The 23155-nt window shown below is 46.9% G+C and overlaps 1 protein-coding gene across 2 annotated transcripts in view; it reads right to left on the bottom strand.

Annotated features, from left to right (window-relative positions):
- Window positions 1-23155, bottom strand: part of FGF18 (fibroblast growth factor 18) — a 62726-nt gene that overhangs the window by 29243 nt on the left and 10328 nt on the right. The window contains exons 3-4 of one of the 2 annotated variants that reach the window (XM_015876425.2): window positions 18337-18474; window positions 11920-12100 (exon numbers count right to left, since the gene is read on the bottom strand). In XM_015876425.2, coding sequence (XP_015731911.1) covers window positions 11920-12100; window positions 18337-18474 — 319 coding nt within the window. The remainder of the gene's footprint in view (window positions 1-11919; window positions 12101-18336; window positions 18475-23155) is intronic. The other variant, XM_015876426.2, reaches the window with a different exon arrangement.

The following is a 23155-nucleotide window of genomic DNA, read 5'->3' as shown; positions in this document are numbered from 1 at the left end:
GCTTGGTAAGAGAGGAAAAAATAAATCAATGCATTTGCTTGATCAGGGTATGTTTAAAGCTGGTTGTCAATTAGTTCAACACAGTTTGCTGTTAAAGAGCACAACAATTTAGCCCCAGGAGCTGAAATTTGCAGCGTTTCCTCAGATTCCTCCTGCTGAGAGACTGATATTGGTTTCAGCCAGGTCAGACACACAGGAGCAGGGCTGGGGCTGAAAGTCACAACCACAGAGAGGAGCTTGGTGAAAGGAAGCCTGGGAGTGGGTATGCAGGGCTGGAGACTCAGGTCTGGAGCTCAGGGAGCAATCTGCAGAGGTGCAGGCTGAGAGATCTCCTCTCCTGCCTTTCCGCTCTATTCAAAGTACACAGTAGGCTGGTTTAATGCTCAGAAAGGAGAAAGGATAACACATACTGGTTATTGCACTGGCCCAAAGCCTGCCCCTCCACTACATAGTGCAGACCTCTGAACGAACTACAGATGATGCTGTGTGCAGAGAGGTGTTGCCCTGACAAATGCTCATTGCTCCAACCTGAGGCAGAAGGACAAGCATGGCAGTATGGCAAATTTTGCCTCCATCTGATTTTTTAGACTACAAATTCTTTAAAATTTCAATACAAAATCACAAGGAGGAAATGGAGAGACAGGCCTCCACTTCCTAAGGATCCCACTACATCCAGAGAACCACTGCCTTCAAAGCCACTGATCACTGACAACTTTAAGTGCCAGCTCTGAGTGCTGAAAGACACTCTCCAAGTCACAAAATAACACATTTGCTTAATGAGCATCAGAAAGTTATTAATATCCACTCTGAATTGACAACCCCCATCCGCACAGCTCCTGCTACCTCCAGTTTGGCACTCTTCAAGTTGAGGTTTACCCCCAGCACACATCTCTCCCCTCAATGCATGCCTCCACGCTGCAGATGAAGAACTGATGTCAGATGCACTCCCACGCCACTGACTTTTGCTCTTGTCAGTATCTATTCTAGGGATATTAGAGCTACTGTATGCTTTACAAGATTTGTTTCTGCCTGCTGCACTCACACAGTTTGCCAGGCCTACAGCTACATGGATCCTGACTCATCCACTGTGCTGCACACACATATGCTGCAGGAAGAAAGCTTTGTTCCACCAGTGCCATAAGGGGCACTTCATTTCCAAGTAAACACATTCAGCATCTTTTATAGGATCTTAGCTCCTTCTTATGCTCACACAGGTTTAATAGTTCCAGCACCAGAAAAACCCTGGCAAAGCACAAAGTGGGTAACAGCAATTGTGACCATCGAATGTTCACACAAACTCATTCTATTTGCAAGAGCAGACAAGGCTTCCAGCTAGAAACTACACTGCAGTTTCTTTGCTATGCTTTTCAGCTCCCCTCCTCCAGTCCTCCCAGGTGGATCAATTTACCCAGTGATCATCCAGCCTTTATGTCTACTTGTTAGCACCCCCAAATTAGTAGGTGTAAAGTCAATATCCTTTGGTCTATTTGCTCCTAAGGAGCCACCAGTTAAAAATTCAACTTGAAAAAAGGGTCAGGAATGCAGATGCAGAAGCAAATGAAATGAAGGCAAGACTCACTGCTGATCAAATGTCCCACAAAGACAAGGGGCTGGGCTGGCCACGCAGCACCGTACTATTGTCACCAGCTAAAACCTAACAGCTTTGATTTGCCTCCCACTGGCTAAAATGGTTTGAAATGCAAGGTCTTAACAAAGGTGCAAGACACAAGAGGAACGGGAGGCACTGCTGGGATCTTAATCTCCTTTCAGTCTCACGGGGAGCTTCAGGAACTGCTGAAGTCACTGGAGTTTTGTGACCGCAGGCAAGAAGGAAACCAGGCTGCAACAGAGGTCCAACTCTGTGACCCCTCCAGAACCCCACAGCAGCAGAGATTTTGCTTAGGATTTCTGCTAAAGTTTGAAGACAAGATGTTTAGCTCCTGGAACCTGAGACAACATCACTGATAAGACCATCTTTCAGCAGCAGAGATCACCCATTGCCTTGACACAATGTGATTCAAAACCAGGAACCCAGAACTTTTCTAGCAACAGGAATTTTGTGGTAAGGATGCACCTCACCTCTGTCCCACCTAGGAGGAGCCACAGACACAGTGAGGGCATCGTGACCATCCCTGATCAAGCACTGAAGTCATTTAGATGTTACTTTGCCACGTTTTAGACTTATCTGGTGTTTCTATGCCACTCAATACTTAGCTCTTCCATGCTGCTTCTCCATACCACGGATACTTCAGCGCTTCCACGCCTACAGATGATCTGCTGCTGAAGCTCCCCCTCCATATCTGTTTGTCTGCTTCCTCTCCTGGCCTTTCTTCACACAGCACTTGAAAACAATGGGTATAAGCTGAACCATGCCAGCCACACCAGCATGAAAGTCTGCATCCCAAGTGCATTTCACCTACCATATGCTCCAGCATCGACCATGACACATTTCTGCTTGCATCACTGACATCCAGGTGCAACACCCACTTCTCCATTGCACAAGCACAGTTATTTGATGGAGAACAGAAGCAGAGGAGCAGCACCAGAGGACGAGGCCTCCTCTACACCATACTACCTGGGGCAGATCCTTCCAGTCAGCACAGCTGCCATCCAGTTGTGATCGCTGGGAAGCTGCTTGTTGGAGAGAACCCAACACTCACTACTGCTACAAGAAGGCTGGGCTGCTCTCATTGCTTTGGTTAGAAAGGCGCCTTTTTTGGCAGCTGCAAATGCAAAGGAGAAGCCTTGCAGGCAGTCATTTCAGATCTCAGATATGAGGGTAAAATAAACTTGAGCGCTACCAAGAGATGCTTCAAACTCAGTGACTCCAGGCAGCATAAGCAAAAGAGAGGCACTAAAATGACCACAACATCGGGGACACAAAGCTCAGGAGACTGCTCTCCTTTAGAAGCTCTCAGCTTCTATGTCACTATAAAAGCCTGAATTGTCTCTTATGGGCTTTCTGAAAACACTTAAAATTCAGTAGGGACAAAAGCATGGACTACTCATTGCTGGCATGGCTCATCAAGAAAGATGCTCACCCAGCGCAGCCATGCAACCATCACCCTCCAACCCCAACACTCCTCTCTTTCTCACAATAAGAAAGAGGCTTTTTTCAAAGGGCCTTCTCATTCCCTTTGCTTCCAGCTTGCCTTCCCCGTCTTGTAAGAGCTGAGGAGACCGCAGACGCTCTACACGTTTTCTCCTCTGCATCCCACTGGCAGGCAGTCTGGAAAATGCCAGTATTGGAACGGTCTGAATTCAGCGGTTTCTGAATGCTGATCGGACACTATTTCGTTCAAGCCACAGATAGTCATTTTTGGGGGGTATTTTCAGCTCCCTTTTTCGGACTCTTCCAGATTTCCAAGCGTCACACATCAGCAATTTCTCCTCTTCAGAGCTTCATATTTTTCACCTTTCTGCCGAGCCCGAGGCTCTATGCAGGCTCGCAGGGGACAGGGCCCTTCCCTGCTCTTCCAGACGGTCACGCAATGCTACTGGCATGGCGAATGTTTGCTGTGCTCCACCTCGCAACGGCGGAAATTCCTAACTATCTGGTTTGTGGAAGAGCCGAGGTAAAATCTGTGCAATTAAAGCGCCTTAGTTTTTATAAAGCCCAACACCTTTCCTGAAGAAACCCAAACCTGAAAACAAGAACGTCCTCATAGCACCTGAAAACACCAAGTAACCAGTTCGAACCAGGCTACTGGTCCCCATTACCACCATCTCTTCAGCACCTCTTCAGTAATAATGCCACCATCTTTATGGTAAATCCACAGTGTGTTGCAGTTTTCATGTTGGAGCTCAGGGAAGGATGCCCAGTGATGTTAAGGATGACATTTGCACTGCATCGTTGTGCATGAGATCCAAAGTTTTTCCCACTCTGCTGCCTGGAGGCTCTGGCCTGAGCACCTCAGCACCTTACCTGGGCAGGCTATAAGCATGCCCCAGCTGAGGAACTCAGCCACCACTGCTGATACTGCACTTCTGGCAAAGCAAGCTGCTGCATTTAGGTCTCCCAAACAGTACCCTAGCAAGGTACATATTATCTTCAAGCAGAATTGTGCTCACCACACTCCGAGATTTCATTTATCATCCTCACTTTAATTAGTTGTGTTCTCATTGAAGTTATTGACATATTTTCTCTCCCCCAAACATATATTACGAAAGACAGATCTCACCATCCACTTGACAGCACACACAGTTATGTAGATGAAGGCAAAAAATTCTACAAGTCGATGCTTTTCACGAGGTCCCCCCCCCTTCCCAAAGTAAAAGCAATTTTCAAAGCCTTTCAGAAATGCTGACTAGCCTATTCTCTGGGTACCTTTCATTGGGTTCCAAGAAGAAACTCAAATTCACAACTATCTTGATGCTTAGATATGAGAGAAGCTAAGAAAGCACACTGCAATGCCTGATGAAAGACATTAAAATAGAGCAACCAAAAGCAACTCAGAGAGGTTTCCTCACCATTTCTGTGTACACACGGCCTAGAAATATTTAAAATTACTCAAACTTATTCTAGGACTTCATCTTCCAATAACTACGTGGCAGCCCCCATGTATAAATTCTGGATAGAAGTAATTTTTGCACTAATATCCCCAGAGCCTCTTTCCCACCCTGGAAAAGAAAGGGAAGCCCCAACTTTGTGTTATTTCATCACGGAGAAGAACATTTAGCAAAGCAGCTGCTCAAGCTTCATGGGAAAGAAATATAATCACGGCAAGGCAGGAACAGATAATATCATATTGACCTGTCTTCAGGGTCTGGCATTCACATTTTCATAAAGTGCCTAGGAAGATAAATCACTATACTAATAATATTTGTATTGATTATCTAAACTGAAGCAGCAATCGACTCCATTGTCTCACTTCCTCTTAAATTGCTCACAGATGGGATCCTATTTCCTATTCTGCATTTCTAATGGGAACACTTAAATCACGGCACAGGATTATACACACAAACTGTTAACAAAAAACCCTCTTACAACTTGCACGGAGATGAAGATTTTTCATTCTGTAGCTCTCTTTCCACCCTGCATAGAAATTAAAAATGACAAATGATCAGCAGACCTTTCTATTACCTCTCCTCGTTGTGTCTGAGCACCTAATATTTACTGACAGGCAGGCGTAGGCTTTCCAGACGTCAGTCAGTGATGATGGGGCCCTGGAGTTCAGACACAGAGCTAAGAGGTGATTCCTTTCTCCCTGAAAGCAAAGGCTCTTGAAAATACCCCAATATCCCAAAGGAGGGAAATCATCAGAGATAAAACAAACAACAGCTTCTGCTGGAAGGGCTCCGACAGGTACTGACACCAAACAGGGCGCAGGCGGCCAAACGTCAGGTATGGAACTGGGCTACAGTGGGAGGTTGGGATGGCAGCTATCAAAAAAACAGAAGTTTAGGAAACGGGCAAAAAAAAACCCTGCGTTATTTGAAATAGGTTTGTCACAGACCAAAGAGAAAAAGGGTTGGATCCTCTTTTTTCCTATCCTTCCCCAAACAATCTCGTTTTGCCTGAGCAGAGCGTTCTGGCACAGACGCAGAACTCAGCAGTTAAAAAAAAAAAAGAAGAAAAAAAGAAAGTCTCAGATGTACAGATGGTTTGTATAAGATGATTACAACATATTTCACGTGGCTGCTGAACCTTTCAGAGTCAACTGGAAGGTGACGGCAGTCGAGCCCCCTCACTTGCAAGGGGAAGCCTGGGAGGTCCAGCCCAGCGCCGTGCCCGGGGCTGCACAAAGCAGCCGCGCTGCTCCCCACACCTGCGGCCAACATGGGGCTGCTGCTGGCCCAATGCAGCACCCGGCTGCACAGGGAGACGTTCAGAAGGAAAGAACAGTAATAATAAAGCCTGCAAGATGTTGGGCAAGAGGGGAGAAAAAAACGAGACGCAACGCAGCAGCTGGACAGCGAAGGCTTCTCTGGCTTAGGCCAATCACCAGGACCCATATGACTGTACAGCTGCCATGGTGAATGATCATCGCTCGCGCTGAGGTCAGCTCTGCCCTGGGGCTAAGTAAGTGAAAATAAATGGTTGAGAAGATAAAAGGTCTTTTAAAAAAATTATTTGTCTTCTTGTCATGTCAAAACTGTAATGGGAAGAGACGGGAGGCAGCAATACGTAGTTTAAATAGGAAACAGCCACGCTGATGTCTCAGCTGACTAAATTACAAGGCGAAGCACAGTGTATTCAGGCTCGTTGTCTGATCTGCACTGGGCCGGACAGGTCCTTTTGCACGCACCTGGTTCCTGGGATGAGAAGCATGTTTTTGAATGCAGAGCTTGTGGAAATACAGCTGTATTTAACTAGCTGCAGCCACTACTTGGGCTACACCTCCTGTCTTTCTCGCAGGTTAATTCCATGCCTTCCAGCCACAACGAGTTCAGTTTCCCTTCCTGACCTTCCCAAGGGGATCAAAATTGATTTTAACTATTCCAGGAAGGGAAAGGGTTAATCAGTTTTCCCAAGGCGACTTGCTGTTAAGGTGCCAGAAACACTGAGGGGAAAGAATGACTTGCTAAGGATGGGACAATGGCGCTGGTATTTTGCATTTGTTTCCAGGCTTTGAGATAGAACAAATGGGAGTCATTAGTGAAATGAGTTTAGGGAGTTCTAAATTAGCTGTCAAGCTGCCAAACCCGAAGAAGTGCTATGTCAGCTCATTAATTCTGGAGAGCACAGGATTACCCAAACCTAGGAAGGAATCCTGCAAAATTTCGAGTCAATTAAAGGAGGCTATTTTGCTATAATAATATTTTCCGCACGTATTACACCTCCTCATGGAACAGAGCCCATTTCTACCACAAATGAAATCTCTGGCGGGATGGAGCGTGGCTTATGTCTAGACAGCTGTAATGTGCTCTCCAGTGGCTTGTTCATTGGCATCTCTGGGAAGCTCCAGCTACAAGCAGCAGTGGGACAGCCGGCTGTGTGCACACCACCAGGCAGGGTGACCCTGGGATGGAGGCACCCACCTCCCCCATCACTTTGCTTCCCTGTACACTTGTAGTTGCCAACTGCAACATTCAGAACTTGAGAGCCAACCAAAAAGGGACACGTGCATGGAGTACCACCAGCACCTGTGATATGTCCAGTTTCATCATCCATACACGACACCCCTTGACTGTGCTTTCCTTCTTGGGCTGCCTGATCCCAGATTGTCTGACCCAGTAAGCAAACACATGCTTTGTCCGTCTCCAAAATGTTCTGTTTTGGGAGCGTTTGCTGAGTCCTCAGCTTAACAACACCGAGATCAGAGGGAGTTCTTGAGGGTGCCACGCTGGACCTGGGCAGCCAAAAACACTGGGAGCCAACAAGATGCCAGGAAGCAGAGAGTGAGCACACCCATGTGCTATGTCCCTTGTGTGGGACATCCTCAGACAAAGACTCCCACCTTACAAACTACAAGAGATTTATTTAACCTGGATAGACCTAGCACTGGCTAACTAATAACCCACCTGCATATATCACGACAGCCAAGTATTGCCTTAAATAAGAAATTAACTCAATTCTCTATTGAGTTAGTTGAGGGTGAGCTCAAACACCCCACAAATGCCCCTCACATCTGTCCACATGGCTATCACTGCACTCAGGACAAGGGTAGGCACTTTAAAACAAAAATCACATGGCTGTGAAATACAAATGAGACAAAAAATGCCTTCACCCAACCAAGAGAGCTCTCTCACCAACTGCACCGGATACAAAGATAGCGAGCAAACAGGATAGAATGTCTTCTGCCTTTTGTGAAATGAAAATAAATGAAAGGATCTAAGGTTTCAGGTCACTGATCCCTCTCTTCCCTATCTGTACCATTTATCGGAGGTAGAATATAAAGGTTGCAGGTCCTTTTCTTTTTTTGTCAGCACTTTAATGGTTGTTTTTTCTCCTTCCCCCTTTCATTTTCTGAATGAAAGGACCACTTAGAAACCTGCAAAGTAATAATAAGCTTATAGCAGGAATATTGTTTTTCTGAGCCAATGCAAACTCGTCCGAATAGGTCGAGGAGATTAAAGTAAAACAGCAATCTGTAAATAGATCAGTCTTTTAATTAGTTTATAGTCTGTTAAGAGATAATATTTTGCTCACATAGATCCTTCTGTTATCTGAAAGATCTCAGAGCACTTTAGGAACATCAATTAAGCCTTAAAAAAAACACACAAAAAAAAAAAAACAACCCACAACCTTGGGAGATAGGTAAGTGTATTTAGATTAATTAGCGTAGCTGTGAGCAGCAGGCATTATTATTAGATTTAATTTAGTCCAATAATTGACTTATCTGTTAATGGATTCTAATTCATCTGAGAAGGGACCAAAATCTATCTGATTAAAAGGATTACATCGACTCAATTAATTCTATTAACTGACTTAATTTGCCATTTAATAATTCCACATATGGGGCCAGATCTTGGCCCCGAACAATGCGTAAACCAAACATCACATACCCGAATTATCACACCAGTAAAACCATGCATAACAGAGATATATTTTTCCTCGTATGTGGGACACGGCAGGTCCAGATAAAACATTTGAGGGGCCTTTCTCCCACTGGATTTCTCCTGGTCCTGCAGATCGCTCTCTTGCTGCTTGGTCATTTAGCTGTACTCGTGATGGCTGCCTGGAAACGAGCAATTCACTGCCTGAGATTTGTCACTTCCCCTCTTTTCTGGGCATTCTCTTTAACCAAGAGGTGAGAAGTTTTACAGAAGTCAATAAAACCTTGCAATAAAACTAACCAACTCTCCATTCCTTCAAAGGCAGAATAACCCTCACATGCCAGCCATTTGGAAGCTGTATATGTGCAAAAAAATAAAAGGCCTCTCTTCAATTGGACGCACTGCTCTGTAACCAGTTGTGAAAGTATGGGAGGGGGGGGGGGCGAAAGAGGTGCTAAAACGTTACTACCTCCCCAGCCTTAAAACCGAGTAGTGCCTATCCTTCATGATGCGCGTTATGGACTACAGCCATGGTCTCTCTCTCAACAAAGTCAGCCCTGCTTCCCACACCAAGTCTGAGCTGCACTGCCCTTGCCTAATATTACCTCCATTTAACGGGACCGAGTTCTTGGAAGGACACGGCATCATTTTGAGAAGCCAAGAAAACAGCTTCTTGCCCCCTGCACACTCCACCTCCTAACTTCTGATGAGCCTCCTGCTCTCAGCTCGGACACCCTGCAGCAGTGAGTCTTTGAGCTGGAAGCACACTCAGTAACACTTGCACCTCACAGCTTTCCAATTTGGCACCTCTTTGCATGGCCTGTACTTGTGCCTGAGCGGATACAACTGTCCCCGATGACTGCAGAGCTGGAGCCCAGCAGAGGCGTGCTGAGATAGCCCTGCCCGTGTTTGAAATGCGGTTCAGGAAGGAGTAGGCAGGAGAACGCAGGGCTGGAGCCAGCTCACGTTCCACCTCCACAGGCACCTTTTCCCACATCTGTTGCCTTTTCTCAGATATTGGCTTCTGCTCGTCCTCTCAAAGCCTTCCCTGGGCTGACACTCAGCCTCTGTAATCCTTCCAACATCAATTCACATCTCCTCCACCATGATCTCGCCTTTCCGTGGGGATGGGGTTAAGACAGGGGAAAAGCTGTGGGAGACTGAATAGTCTGCAGCCAAGAAAAGAAGTGGGAACCAGGCACTCCCTAATGCTAAGCTCTGACTCACCGTGCCAACTTAAAGGCAGGGAAAAGAGGAGAGAAAAAGGGCAGTAGGAAAAATAGCCATCTGCTGCCTAAGAGGGAAAGGTGTCCTCCTTCAGAGGCAGATCTGACCAGCAGCACTGAGATTTGGATCAAAAGTTCACAACTGTTCAGATCCCCAGACCTGGTTTAAGCCTCTCTCTGGTCTTGATCAAAGGTTACTCCATAATAATGCCTCTGGGGGAGGGGTTCCCAGCACATAATGAATCCTGTGTCATTGCCTTTGTATCCAGTTTTGGCTGTAACACAGATGGTTCTCACTTCAGTAACTCTGACATCTCTCCCCCCTTCATTATCACAGCTAGGAGCTCTGCATGGTCACATCCTGGACCTCCATGCCCCACCTCACTGTCTACCCGATTATCATGCTCTAAGTGTTCCTGTGCCAGGCAAGATGATGAACAGATTTCCATAACCTTTCAGCATGGCTAGAAATGGGAAGGCTTTGCAGCTTGACACATCAAGGAGTTTTATTAGTAGGAGAGGGGGAGGGAGCAGGCAGGGGTGTTAGCAAATGGCCTCAACGGTCAGAGCACATCGGGTTTTTAGAAGGATGCCAGCAACCAGAAGAGGAGTGGATTTGGTAGCAAGCAGCGATGTGCACAACCCAGAGCTCCTCAGACTGGAAATGTAAGGCTCTGTGATTGTGCAGCTTCTCCACTGGTCACGAGCACTCTCCTGCGCTAGGATTTGTTGTTCAGATGTGATTGTATATGTATGAAGGGGACAAGATGGGCTTTGACACATAAATTAGCACTTGTCAGCTGCTCACAGGCAGACTTCCCTGCTGCACCCCACTGTAAATGCTGCCTTCTTTCACGGAGAAGAAAACTGCATCACATTACCTGACATTCACTGCAGGCAAGAGCGCTTCCTGGGACACCAGCAGCTAACACACAGTGATTAGTTTACATATCAAACCTTAAGAGAATGAATGCAATAAAATGACACAATAATTAGCAGCCAAGTGGCACTTTGCACACCTGTTTTATCTGGGAATTTTGGAATGACAAAGGACAACGCTGATGAACCTGCAGGGCAAGGCTTTCTCTGAGGGATGGGGTGAGTCTGCAGAAAGCCCTTGGGGTTCATTTCATAACAGCCAGGTACCTTTGAGCTGACACCTCTAGCAACACAACTCTACACATTTCTGCAACAGCAGCAGCTGCCCTCCGATCACAGAACTGTAGGGGTTGGAAGGGACCTACAGAGACCATCAAGTCCAACCCCCTGCTGAAGCAGGCAAAATGATGGCCACGGACGGTATGTCACCTTGTCTGAAGGCCACTGATGGAATAACGGTTCTCACATTCTGACCTGCCCTTCATCTGAGATGAATTGTACCCCATCTCCACATCCACCTCATGTGAATGTGCATGCTGGCCAACACATCTGCAGCAACACCTATGGACTGCGTGTCCGTAAGGGAAAAAGGACCACTTCTCAAAACAGCCCTAAAACTCTTCCAGCAACGATGAATCAGGCCTAAAACAAGTTGGGCAGATGTACCTCTGCCAAAGCCATTTCCAAGTGTACAAAGATGAGGAAGCTTTTTCATAGCTCAGTCTCCAAACAGCACTTCTATCAAGATGCTTATATGCAAACCAAGGCGGAAACTGCTGAACACACAGCCAGCCTGTGTAAGTTATGTGTGCTCCTGTAGGATCCACGTACCTCAGGATTCAACTTAAGCACTCTTAAAGCTCTGAAGTCTGTTTAATTTCAGCTCAAACCAAAACACTCTGCCCTAGAAAGATGAAAGGATGCTTCACTCAAGCACCGGGATTCTTCCACCTTCAAGCCCAGTTCACAACCACAGCTTCCAAGTCACTAAGCCCAGGAACACAGTTTCTAAGGAAAGAACATCCCAAGCGACCACCTTTGATATCACATAAATAACATGAGGAAAGCTGCATGCTCACCTGCTAGGCAGAGAAAGATTTTTGTCTTCAAGCACTATCATACATTCTCATACACAAGGGCACTACAGTACCATGGGTTGGAACTGCCTGCAGCTGGGAGCTGGGCTCACAGCCTGCTCTAACACAGCAAATTCCATGTTCTTAATCTGAAAAGTTGTTGGTGTTTTTTTCCTATCTCCCTGCGATCCTCTGCATTTTATTGCTCTTCTCATTTTTCTCCCACAAGGTTCTCAGGCCAACACAGTGAATAAAAGCTTTTGAACTGGAGTCTGGGGGATCCCAGTAAATATTCTTACCATATTTATCTCCGTCTTCTCCTTTGGCGCTGATCCTCCTGCCCAGCACTTGGATGTGTTTCCCGCTTGTCCTGCTGTACAGCTGATAGAGCCGGAGCTGCTTCCTGCTCACGTCGTCTCTTGCTCGCGTTTGGTTCTCCACGTGTATCCGAAAATCTACATTCTCCTCGGCAACAAACATCTGAAAGTGGTGGGGAGGGGAAAAGAAAAGAGATCAGACTATGAAACAAAATAAGCATCTCGGGTAGAAAGATTACACATCAACCTGCCAAAGGGCACGTGGTGCAAGATGACTGGGATTTGGCTGGCCTTCATTTGACAGTCGAGGCCGTGGTATCAGGCACTCAAAATGTAATTCTACCCAGAGCTGGCTCTAGAGAGTAAACCAAACCTGAGTTTTTACAATCAAACTGTATGTGGGGGGGTGGCTGAGTAAAAACTGCTGCTCAGTCCTGCTTTGATTTAAGCCTGGTCAGCCACACTGGCCATAAATTAGGCTCACTTTTGCATATTCATAGCCTCTACCAAGCTACATGGGGACTGACAACTCAATTTCAGAGAATTTGTGCTGTATCTGTGGGTTAATGGCAGGGAAGAAGTTAAGGGAAAAACCCATTTATGCTGATGCTAGCAAACTGGATTCTAGCTACAGACAGGCATAAAATCTAGTAAGATAAAAGTGTCGTGTATTTGTGGGCTCTCTTCAGAGTAAATTTGTTGCCTGCTTGGCTGTAAGTGAAGCCTGATCATTGTTGACTGTCTATTGATGCATCTCTATCCATCCCAACCTGGGGAGGGGATGTTTGGAGCAAGTAGTACAAGCAATAAGAGCACAACCAACGTGTCCAGCTGAGAGGCCATTACCAGCGGGGTTCTGGGCGCTTCAGCCTCTGCCTGTGTTTTTTCTGGCCAATGGAGTAAATTAACCTTAGTTAACTACAGCCTCAAAACATTACCAGAAACTTTCTCAGTCACATCTGCCTCTCTCTGTTATACTGTTTCCAATCTTAACTTACAGTTCCCAAGAAACACTGAAACAGGATTCCTGCTTTTGCTTCCAGACCCATCCTGGCTTGCCCAAGGTCAGAGGAGGAGGCAACCAAGATGCTCTGGAGAAGGCCCTCCCAGCCGGGAGGTTCAGCAACACAGCCAAAAGCAATTCACACTCAAACATCACAAAAGACCAGAGACTGCATCCCAGTCTGCCCCTGAGAGCTTCTGCACTACGTCCACGCTACCCACACAAATCTAACCAATGGATAATGTTTTGGTGGCAGACTCCCATCACAGCACAGCAGATCATTCAGACACCAAAAGCAGCAAAAGATAATTGAGCGGCCGTTTGCATGTAAGAAACGAACTCCACCACAAAATAAGAATCATGTGGGGATTTCACTAAGTTTGGAACTGGTAAAGGGATGACACACCTAGCAGAGCTACAGCTTCAGCTCCTAACACATTCCAGCTACAGCATGCTTGTCCATCCAGCCTGGAAGCAATAATGTTCTGATATATTAGGGTGTGGATGAAACTGGCAACACAAATGAAAAGGGGTCAGTAAATCCCTGTACAGGTCCATTCTGCTAAGGCAGGGGGGTTGGAACTACATGATCCTTGAGGTCCCTTCCAACCTGGGTCATTCTGTGATTCTCAAACACATAAGAGAAAGTGGGGAGCAAGTGGCCGAAGTGCACAAAATGGTCTCTCTTAATCCTTCGGCATCTGTCGTCTCATAGCAGTGCATACTTTGAAGCCAAGTAGTCAGATACTCCCTGAACGTCAAAACCTCAAAAGAACTTTTTAGCTTTTCCAATTATCAAATAGACACACAGATCAGCAGCAGGAGGAAAACTTCAGGCAGGCAGTGCTGCTTAGCACCAGACCTTCACTAAGCAACCCAAACAAAAACATTATATTCAACACAGTGGCAGCAGCAATGAGGTTTACGGGGATGTTACAGGATCGCCTTTGCTGCCCTTATTAAATGCTAGGATTACAATATTTGGATCCCAAGTCCTAGGAAAGAAACTGGTTTAACTTTCTTATTTTACTGTCAGTAGGAGACTGCAGGAGCCAGGCGCTCAGGCTGCACTACAGAAAACAGTGTATCTAAACAGACACTCGGCAGGATGACATAAGTGAGGGGCAAGAATCATACAATTAATATTTAGCAATATTTCCCACTGTCAGAAAACAGCACAGCAAGAAGCAAGAGCAGAACAAGCCACTGCACCTGCTGGGAGGATATGGCACGAGGTCAGCAGTGCTCTTAGCTCCCATGGGCATCAAACTCTGCTTGCTTTCCTCTCCAGTCACCAGTGCTACCTCTGAGCAAAGTGAGCTGCGTTTGGCTTCTAGCATGAATAATTATCTATTTATTTCCTTCTTCCTCCACCTTTCTTTTCAAATAATATTGCTAAAAGGGATGTTGACCAACTAGAAGTAGAGATGTTCAAATAACATCGACATCAAGCCTCATACCCTCAAAAGCAAGGCTATTTGCTGTTAGGATTCTGGCTCCATCATGTTAAGATTTAAAACAGATTTTAAATCAAGATGACGTCGCTACATTGCTTTCACCACATGCTAATGAATTTCACATTTATTTTTTTTCCTGGGGAAAAAAAAAAACCAAAACAGGTGGGATTTGAAGGGAAGGGAAGGTTGTTTTGCTTTCCTGGAAACTTCAAAATAGAAAAAGCAACCTATTTTCCAAAACATTCTAATTGTTTATTTGTACTGAAACACCTCTGAGGTGGATCAGCATTCCCTGATATTTTCTTTGCTGTGTCTGATCTCCCCTCCTGCACCTCACAGCCTTCAGCCCTATGCCCCCTCCCACTCATTCAGGAGGATGGAGCCCTGGTGTCTGCTCAGGTGCACAGAGCTCAGGACCAACCACAAAGGCCCTGATCCTGACTGTACCCACCTGGCCAGTCCAACAGAGTCTCAGCATCTAACACAACAAATAGCTTTAGGGAAGGACAGGTTTTAATTTGCTAAAGCAAATTTCTTAAGAGATTCCTCAGTAGATGAGATGAGCTGTGCTCACCTGGAGCTCAAGCACTTGCAGCACAGAGGCCCCAGCCTGCAAGCAAAGTACACACATGCATGCAGCTCCAAGCAGGCCATGCATCTACCTGCAAGCATTTGCCAGTCTTCCTGTATGGCACAGCACGAAGAGCAGCCAGTATCACCTTTCCTCACATTGCAAGAAGGGCAAGCACCTCCACAGCAGAATGAAGTCTCCCAGGTGTAGGGCTCCATCTGACTGAAGGCTGTTCGTGTGACACAACTCTGCCCTCACCCACACCCCCAGCAGTGTGACCAAGAACAGCACGGCCTGAAGCAGGGCCAGCCGGGATCACCTGGAGACACCAAACCCCTCCAGGCCCAGCCCAAGCCTATGTCAGCCCATCACCTCTCTAATAACAGACCTAGCTCTAAAACAGGAGGAGAAGTCCTGAAAAAGGAAGGTGGAGCTGTAAACTCTCTCCTTGTGGCTGTCCCCTGGTTAAGATGCCCCAACACAGAGAAGCAGAGAAGTGAAATCACCAGGATTTGGCTGTGTGCTTAAAGATAAGCACATGCTTAATCACTTTGCTGAAACAGGATGCTTCGCTGGAGTATAGCCAAAGTGAATTAGCTGTGCCAGCCTGGGCTGCATCTGGCCCACAGCAAAGAGTATCAATATTCTAAAATAAAATTTCATGCAGTGTTGATTTCATGAGATAAAACCTATTTGATCACTGCTGAAATCCATTCTCACAGTATCCCTGCCCTACAGAGCATACTCCCTCAAGCAGCTAACTTTACTGAGATAAGAAAGCCCATTTATATATACCATAAGTGGGGCTCTCTTTCATAAAGCTCAAAAAAATTAGTAACATATGCCTCCTTCAGTAACTGATCGCCAGCACTCACTCAAGGTCACCTAAAACCAAGTCCATTCACCCCAAAATATACGTCTGTAACAATCATGACCACACCAAAATGAATACAGAAATGTCTTCAGGTCTGAGCTGGGCTGTAAAACTTAAGGGCTTCAGGTTCTGTTCACCAAAGCAAAATTAAATATTTTTTTAAACCATGTACTTCTTGTTTCTGCATGTAAACTATACACAAAATGACCACCTTTTCCTTTGCCTTTTAATCTGATCATCCACACAATCTGCCTTGTAAGCACAGATCCTGCAAGAAGCACATAAGCCGGCTCCCTGGAAACTGCTGTTGCCTTTCTGCTTGCTTCAACGAAGCATAGAGGAGGCCCTGGGCCAAGCATCTGCACGTGCAGGGGGCACTTAGCAGCCCTACAGAAAAGCCAGCTTGCAATACCAGACCCGAACAGCTGCAGTACCTTTCCTGCCTGCAACAGTAACACCTATGGATACAAAGCTCAGCACAAAAGGTCCCTGAAATCAATGGCCAATTGCATCTTCTAGCTCCAAACCTGGGAAGTGCTTTAGAGGACATTCCTGGGACAGAAAAAGGATTTCCTACATTATCTCCTCCAATATTTAGTTGCTATTTGGTGCTGGGTCATGGTCTATTCTGCAAACCTATTCAAACTGGTATGGACCACTGTCTATGAAAGACAACTGCAGCATCTCAAAACAGCAGATATATTGAACACCATCCAATTCTCTGCCAATTGCTCATAGTCTGCAAAACCTAACAGAGAGCATCACATCCGGCTTCATTTTCATTCTTCCTTTATTTCCTTTTCCCAACGACCCACCAGCTCTGAGAACCGCTCTGCTGTTTGTTAAATCCCAGACAGAGGGCTGGCGAAAAGATGATTTTGCTGACGCTGCCTAAGATTTCAGCATGAAGTAATCCAAGAAACGGTCAAGAACCAGAAGAGCCCCTGACAGCAGCACCATGATGTTAGTCCTACACAAGCTCATGCCACAACCCTGCAAACGCCACAGCGCTGTTTTGAACTACGAGCAATCAAAGCCCCGCCGAGGTCAATGCAATCCTTCCCGTGCCAAGCCATGTTTACGGGATTTGGCTTGCCATCCAACCAACCTCTGCACATGCCTCATTTTCTATTTTTAGCTTTCCGGTAACAGGGAATGTTAATATGTTATTGTTCGTGTCATAAAGCGTTACAGCGTCACATGTCCAAGGCCCACAGCACGGCCAAATGAGGTGGGAGCTGGACTTGAGAATTTCCTGATTTCTTGCTTTCTGTAGTACTCAGTCTCCAAGCTTCATCAGAGAGCAAACCGTACGTCATTCCCCAAACGGAACGAGAAATACCAAATCCCTCTCACCAAGGGCCGTACTGATTTCAAAAGATAAACAAATCAAGCGACTCAAAGTCCTTTCAGAACCCAATCTGATAAGCAGGAAATACTCATTACCTTTCAGCCATCAAATCAACCTAATATTAATGATTGTCTCCATGACCTTCTAAAGACTTGAAAGTTAACTTAATAAGGTCAACAAGAGGATATCCAAGACAGATCTCTCTCAAGTCTGCAAAGGCAAGTAACAAACCGCTCCGCTTCCATGACTTTGGCAAAATTCCTCTATGCCAATTACGACAAGATTTGCTAGCTCACCACCACAGCCATTCTTTGACATACAGGGAAACATAATGCGCTCCTTATTTGCTGCCTTTTCTCCTTCTTAACTGCAAAGTCAACCCACAGCCGGGATAGTGTTACAATCACGTTGCACAGCGCAGTTTGAAGCAAGACACAAGTGGACGTGCACTGCTCTGACGCACTCACTTCCTTGTGCTCAAGAGCACGTTTGGAAATTAATCTAATGCAAAGCTCTCCACATTCGGATGCACAGCAGGAAGCCCAGCTGAAGGGAGAGGGCACTTCAGAGTGAATCCAATGGGAGAGGCCATGGCACAGCACTGCTGGAATTGTGCAGATGTTGTATAAACCTTGCATTATAGCAGCACTTCAGATCTGTGCTGCTCTGCTGTCTTGCAAGGTGACTTCTTCCTGCTACTCACAGAAAAAGGTTTTCTCCCTTTGACATAAATCTCCCCAACGAGTCTTGTCGCTGTCTGTCTCAGCAGATGCCCCTTTGGATGGACAAGCAGCACGAAGGGCAACGTGCTGTGCCATGGAACTTCTTCCAACCACAGCCACCAGACACTCCAACTCCATAAAAGACTCCACCGATGGTGCTTACAAAGTATTCCCTTAAGATGCTTTGAGCTTTTGGTTTTCTGGGCTCTTTTTTGACTGGTTGGCTTGGGGTTGGGTTGCTTTTTTAGAGTGAACACATGAAAGTCCCATTTAAAACTCCACAAGAGCCCCATCACCTCCATCACCCATTTGCAAATCAAGTTAGAAACCACTTTTTGCCTCTGTTCCTTTAGAAAGCTGTTTCAGAAAGACACTTTCCTAACACTCTACGACTTCATTCTCCAGCATCTTGTGTACTTACGTCCAGCTTACGTCTATTTATCCTTGTACCAACAGCGTCCTTCAGCTTCAACAACACCTTTCCCCCTCGCGCTTCTCCTTGGGATGCATTCAGGCTGCTCCCTCTCTCCGCTCTCCTCCCAGCCTTCATCTCGCCATGCTGGGGAAGGAAGAAAGCCAAGTACGCCCATGTTCCTCACCCACCGCCCCGTCCCCGTCCCCGCCCGCCGCGCCGCTCCGCTCCCGCAGCCGCCGCGCCCCCTGGTGGCCTCCCGGCCCGACCCGACCCCGCATCGGGGTCCGGAGAGCGAACATCCCGTGTAGGGCAGCATGGTACGGCACTCAGGGATGGAGCCGAGGGGGAGGGAGGCCGAGGCGGCCCTTCCCGTTTTATTCCAGCAGTGCAGAATGAGAGGAGAACGCTCTGGAGGAGCACAGCGCGGTGCTGGTCCATATTGGATTCAGAGCTCAGAGTCCTGCTGAGCCCAGAGCCACGTGGGGGCAGGTCCTGTGTATAGCTGTCCTTCGTGTCCCCGAAGTGCTCAGCACATCTCCTGGGGATGGCCAACACTGCCCTCCCATTGCAAAGCACCATCAGATGGCAGACAGCAACACAACCGTGTTCGCTAGCATGTGGTAAGCACAAGGGATTACCAAGAACCAGGAACCTGAGAGAGAGCCTGAGGAAACACATGTTTTATGGCCTATCACTGAGTGCTTGGCCGTTCTCTAGAGGAAGACGATGACGCCTTCGAGAAAACCAAGTTTCTCCTTTTGATGACGGACTGAAGCTCAGCCAGCGCTGTGAAATCACGCCGTTTGTTAGAAGGTGACATTTTCAACTCGTTCCACCCAGGGAAACGGTTCAGGCTGGGGAAGAGCAAGGTTTCAGCCCTGATTAATGATGTAAAGAAACACAGGCACACTGCATGAAAGCAAGGAAAGAAGGTGGAAGGTTTGCAGGACCAGGCATCCCTGCACCTGGCCCTTGCTGGCAGAGCTGCACAGCAGCACATCACCAGCACCAACAGCACCATCCTCTACACACCTCTACACACTAACCCCACCTGCCCATTCTCACCAACCCAAAACCAGGTTGCTGGCTGCAGCTGAGAGACTTTATTATTATAACAGTCTGCAAGAGCGAGCCCACCCCTCCAACATTCCCCTTTCTCCAACCCAGCCTGCACTGTGCCGTGCTCGAGCTCTTCTCACTGCACCACCAGGACCACAGCAGCCTCCTATCCATAGCACCAGGTCCTGCTGCCTCCATTAGCCAAACCAAACCATCCTCGTGCACCTCAGCCACACAACAGGTATCTGCAGTGTACCACCTCTTGCCACAGTACTTGTATTTCCTTCTCTAGAAATACAACTCAGACCCTAACTCTTTTTCTGACTTTTTTCCCCCCAGTTGTGATTTTTTTTCTTCTTCAAATTGAGCTGGTGTTATTTTACCACAGCCATCAATCAGGCAACAAGCAAGCAGGGCTTTTCTTTCTTCCTTTCTTCCTTTGTCTTTCTTTCTAATGCTTGTTATATCTCTCCTACATACTTCCTCCCTGCACAGAAATATCCCTTCAAAGCTTGATATTATTGAGCAGCTTTCAACCATGCCCAGCAGAGCCATGTATTCTCTGCATTTGTTTGGCCTTTGTTTCTAGGAATGAAATACCAGTGTCTTAACAGTGTGACTTCATTTCACTACTTCATTCCAATACTTGTTCTATTTCTATCCCACTGGGTCAAACTCACCTATTGTGAGACCTCACCGATTTCAATTACATCAGGGATTAATTTGTTCCATGGCGTTGAAGCTGTTAATGCAATCCTTGCTGGCTCTAGATTAGAAAAGGCACGATCGAGACCTCCCTCACAGGCAGTGTGCTTAACAGCGGTCTTGATCTTCATTTTGTTCCTCTTTTTTTTCCTCCCCCCCTCCTTTGTGCCCCTTTGCCCCTCTTTTCACAACCATCTCCTTCCTTTCTAAATTGTCCTTATCAGAACTGGGTGGTCCTTCTGACTTCCACTGTTAGTGGCACAAGGTTGCCTACCAGCAGCCACTGCCCAGCAAGGGAGCTGAGGGTCAGCAGCTACAGGTCTGGCCTGAAGCCACCCAACACCTCACCCAACAGGCTCACAGCAGCCAGGCTGCTTTATGGAAGATGGGCACAAGAAGATCTCAACGAGGGACATCAGCAGCAGATCTTCCTGCACCACCCACCCCTGAGCATCTCATCTCCCCAAGGCAGCACAGGGTTTCAAAGAGAAACTGCAGGTCTCTCTGCACCCACCTGGATCTGCAGGGGCTCTGAGTTTCTGCAGCTCAGATGGTTGGTCTTGAAAGTTTAGATCCTGAAATACACATTTGTTAGGCAGCTCCATTCTGGAGATGATATGATCACTGCAACCCAAACCAAGGTGCCAGCTGAAGCCTTCCCCAGCATCGTGCCTTTACTGCATGTAGGTTGCCCAGGATGCTTCCTATGGTGCTGATTAAACCCAACTTGTACCATGTAACCCTCAGAGAGAAGGCTGGATCAACTCTGGAGGATATATTACAGTACAACAGACTTCACAACAGTCCTGATCTATAGAAATCACTACTCGCACAGGCCTGATCTTTCCAAAATGCTCCCCTTTAGGGCTCCTCCCTAGATGGTTTTTCTGGAGAACTCCTAAGCTCTTTACCACAGTTACCTCTGACGCCTGCAAGTTCAATGAGGGCAAAAGAAAACCCAAAGCAGTGCCCCACCTTCCCACCATTCTTTCCACTCTCTGCTTGGGAGAAAGTCTTGGTATTTGTTAGTACATCACACAAACTGCACTCCTGGTTCAGATCACCTGCATCACCCTTCAGAGGACCAGGGACATCCTTGCAAGTGATATTGCCTTGAAGGCAATGGTAACAAGGCTATACCAAACAGCCCCAATCTACCCCTGACATCCCAGATCCCCAGCAGTTACACTGGGGAAGCTTGCCGTGCTACAGCTGCCTTTGTTAACCAAAAAAACATTTCATTATGGAGAAAACACTCCTGCTGAAACAAACTGCCCTGACATGCAGGAATTAAAACTATTCAGCAATCCAAACTGCTGCACGTAGCTGTCTATTAGCATTTCTGAGCAGCTGAAATGTGCATTCAAAAAACAAAACCTAGAGAAGAACACGTGAAGTCTCTGCAGTCCAAAACAAAATCAAAGAGCAAACCTGATCTCCAGCAAGGCTGCAATACAGAAACCAATGTGTCTGAACACACGTTACCTGCACAATAAGCCATAGAGGAAGCAAGTTTTGAAGCAGACTCAGAAGCAGCAAACAACTGCAACCAAAGTACTGGAAGTACCTTTGCACAAAGCAGAGCGAGCTCTGTAAAGTGGAGACAACAAGCACAGGGTGCTGCCAGCCTTGTGCCCAACCAGAGGGGCTGCTGCACCCCATTTGTATGAGCTGTGGGGAGCCCAGCCTGGCAGGAGGCTGCAACACAACCAGGGCAGTCCTCCCTGCAGGGTGCTCGAGGACAAAAGCTACACACACACCACTAAAAATACTGACAAGTGGCCTGTTTGTCTCCTTAAATGTAGCCCAGATACTGAGAAAAAAACACAACAACAAAAACATTCCACATTTGAAACACCCAGGGAGCTTTTCTCTCCCTTCCTCACTCCATCAGCTGGGCCTTCCTGCAGTGCTCCAGCCATGAACCTGTTCGGCCACAGCAACAGGGAAGAAGCCTCAATCCCACCACCCTAAAATGGGTCAGATCAGCCTGGAAAGAGGCAGCCATTCACCCCCAGGAGTTACATAAGGCCCATGGGGTCCAAACTGATGTCTGTATCTTCTGCTCAATGCCAGGTCAGCTGGGACCTCCACAAAAACAGGAGCAAAAGCACAAGACATGGAAAATCCAAGAGATGCTCAGTGAAACACTGCTGTCAGAAGGAGACAGATGATCACTGGAGACCGATCTCCCCATAAAAGAAATAAACATTTGCAGTGGCAGCACCGCAGCAGTGACCTGGTGTTTACCCAGGTAGCTCCTTTCATCTCGGTCCCTTGACATCGTCCAAGGAACACACAGGTCCCTGCTCCCACTGCAGAAAAGCAACTCCCTCTAGGGTAAAGCGTGGCAACTGCCGAGCAGCGCATGCAAGTTTAGGACAGCATTTCCAGAACGCCTTTTTCCACTGAGTTTCTAAAGGCAATACAGAGATGGGAGCTGCTGTCCAAGGAGACGGTTGTTATCCGCAGCCTCATGTGAAACGTGGCTTCTCCAAATGCACACAGCTCCCATTTCTCTGCTGATTCAGCAGCGATACCTGGAAACCCTATCAAATTATCCTGTGCCACTTTTCTTCTATCGAGTTTCCTCTGCAAACCGTTTACTAAGCTCCAGCCAGTCCCACTCTTGCTTATTCTGGCAAGATAACACAGTGATCCTATACGGGAAAGATGCCAACTGGAATGGGACACACTCAGGTGTCCCTGCTCCATCACTCTCTGATTCAGCAGCACCCACATGGCACTGGGTTGTAAGGAGAGGGCTGTGACCAGGAACAGGAGCTTTCAGTTGTATAACAATACCTGGAGGCTAATCGGGATTTTCTGGAATTGCAGGAGCCATCTCACTCAGCAGCTAATTAGTACATGTGCTGCTGATAGCTAATTCTGCCCCCAGCTTTGATTTTTTCATGCCTGCTTTAAGGACTGGCTGTTAGAGATACCAAATCCTTCCCATAATTTGCACCCTTCCCTTCCAAGGTGTAAAGTTTCATTTTCCTGTCATTTGGGACCCACAGATGCACCCAGCTGAGCTGCTACTCCACCCTGAGTGGAGACG

The sequence above is a fragment of the Coturnix japonica genome, chromosome 13 (assembly GCF_001577835.2).
Source record: "Coturnix japonica isolate 7356 chromosome 13, Coturnix japonica 2.1, whole genome shotgun sequence".
Lineage (NCBI taxonomy): Eukaryota > Metazoa > Chordata > Aves > Galliformes > Phasianidae > Coturnix > Coturnix japonica.
This window is presented reverse-complemented; position numbering and strand designations above follow the sequence as displayed.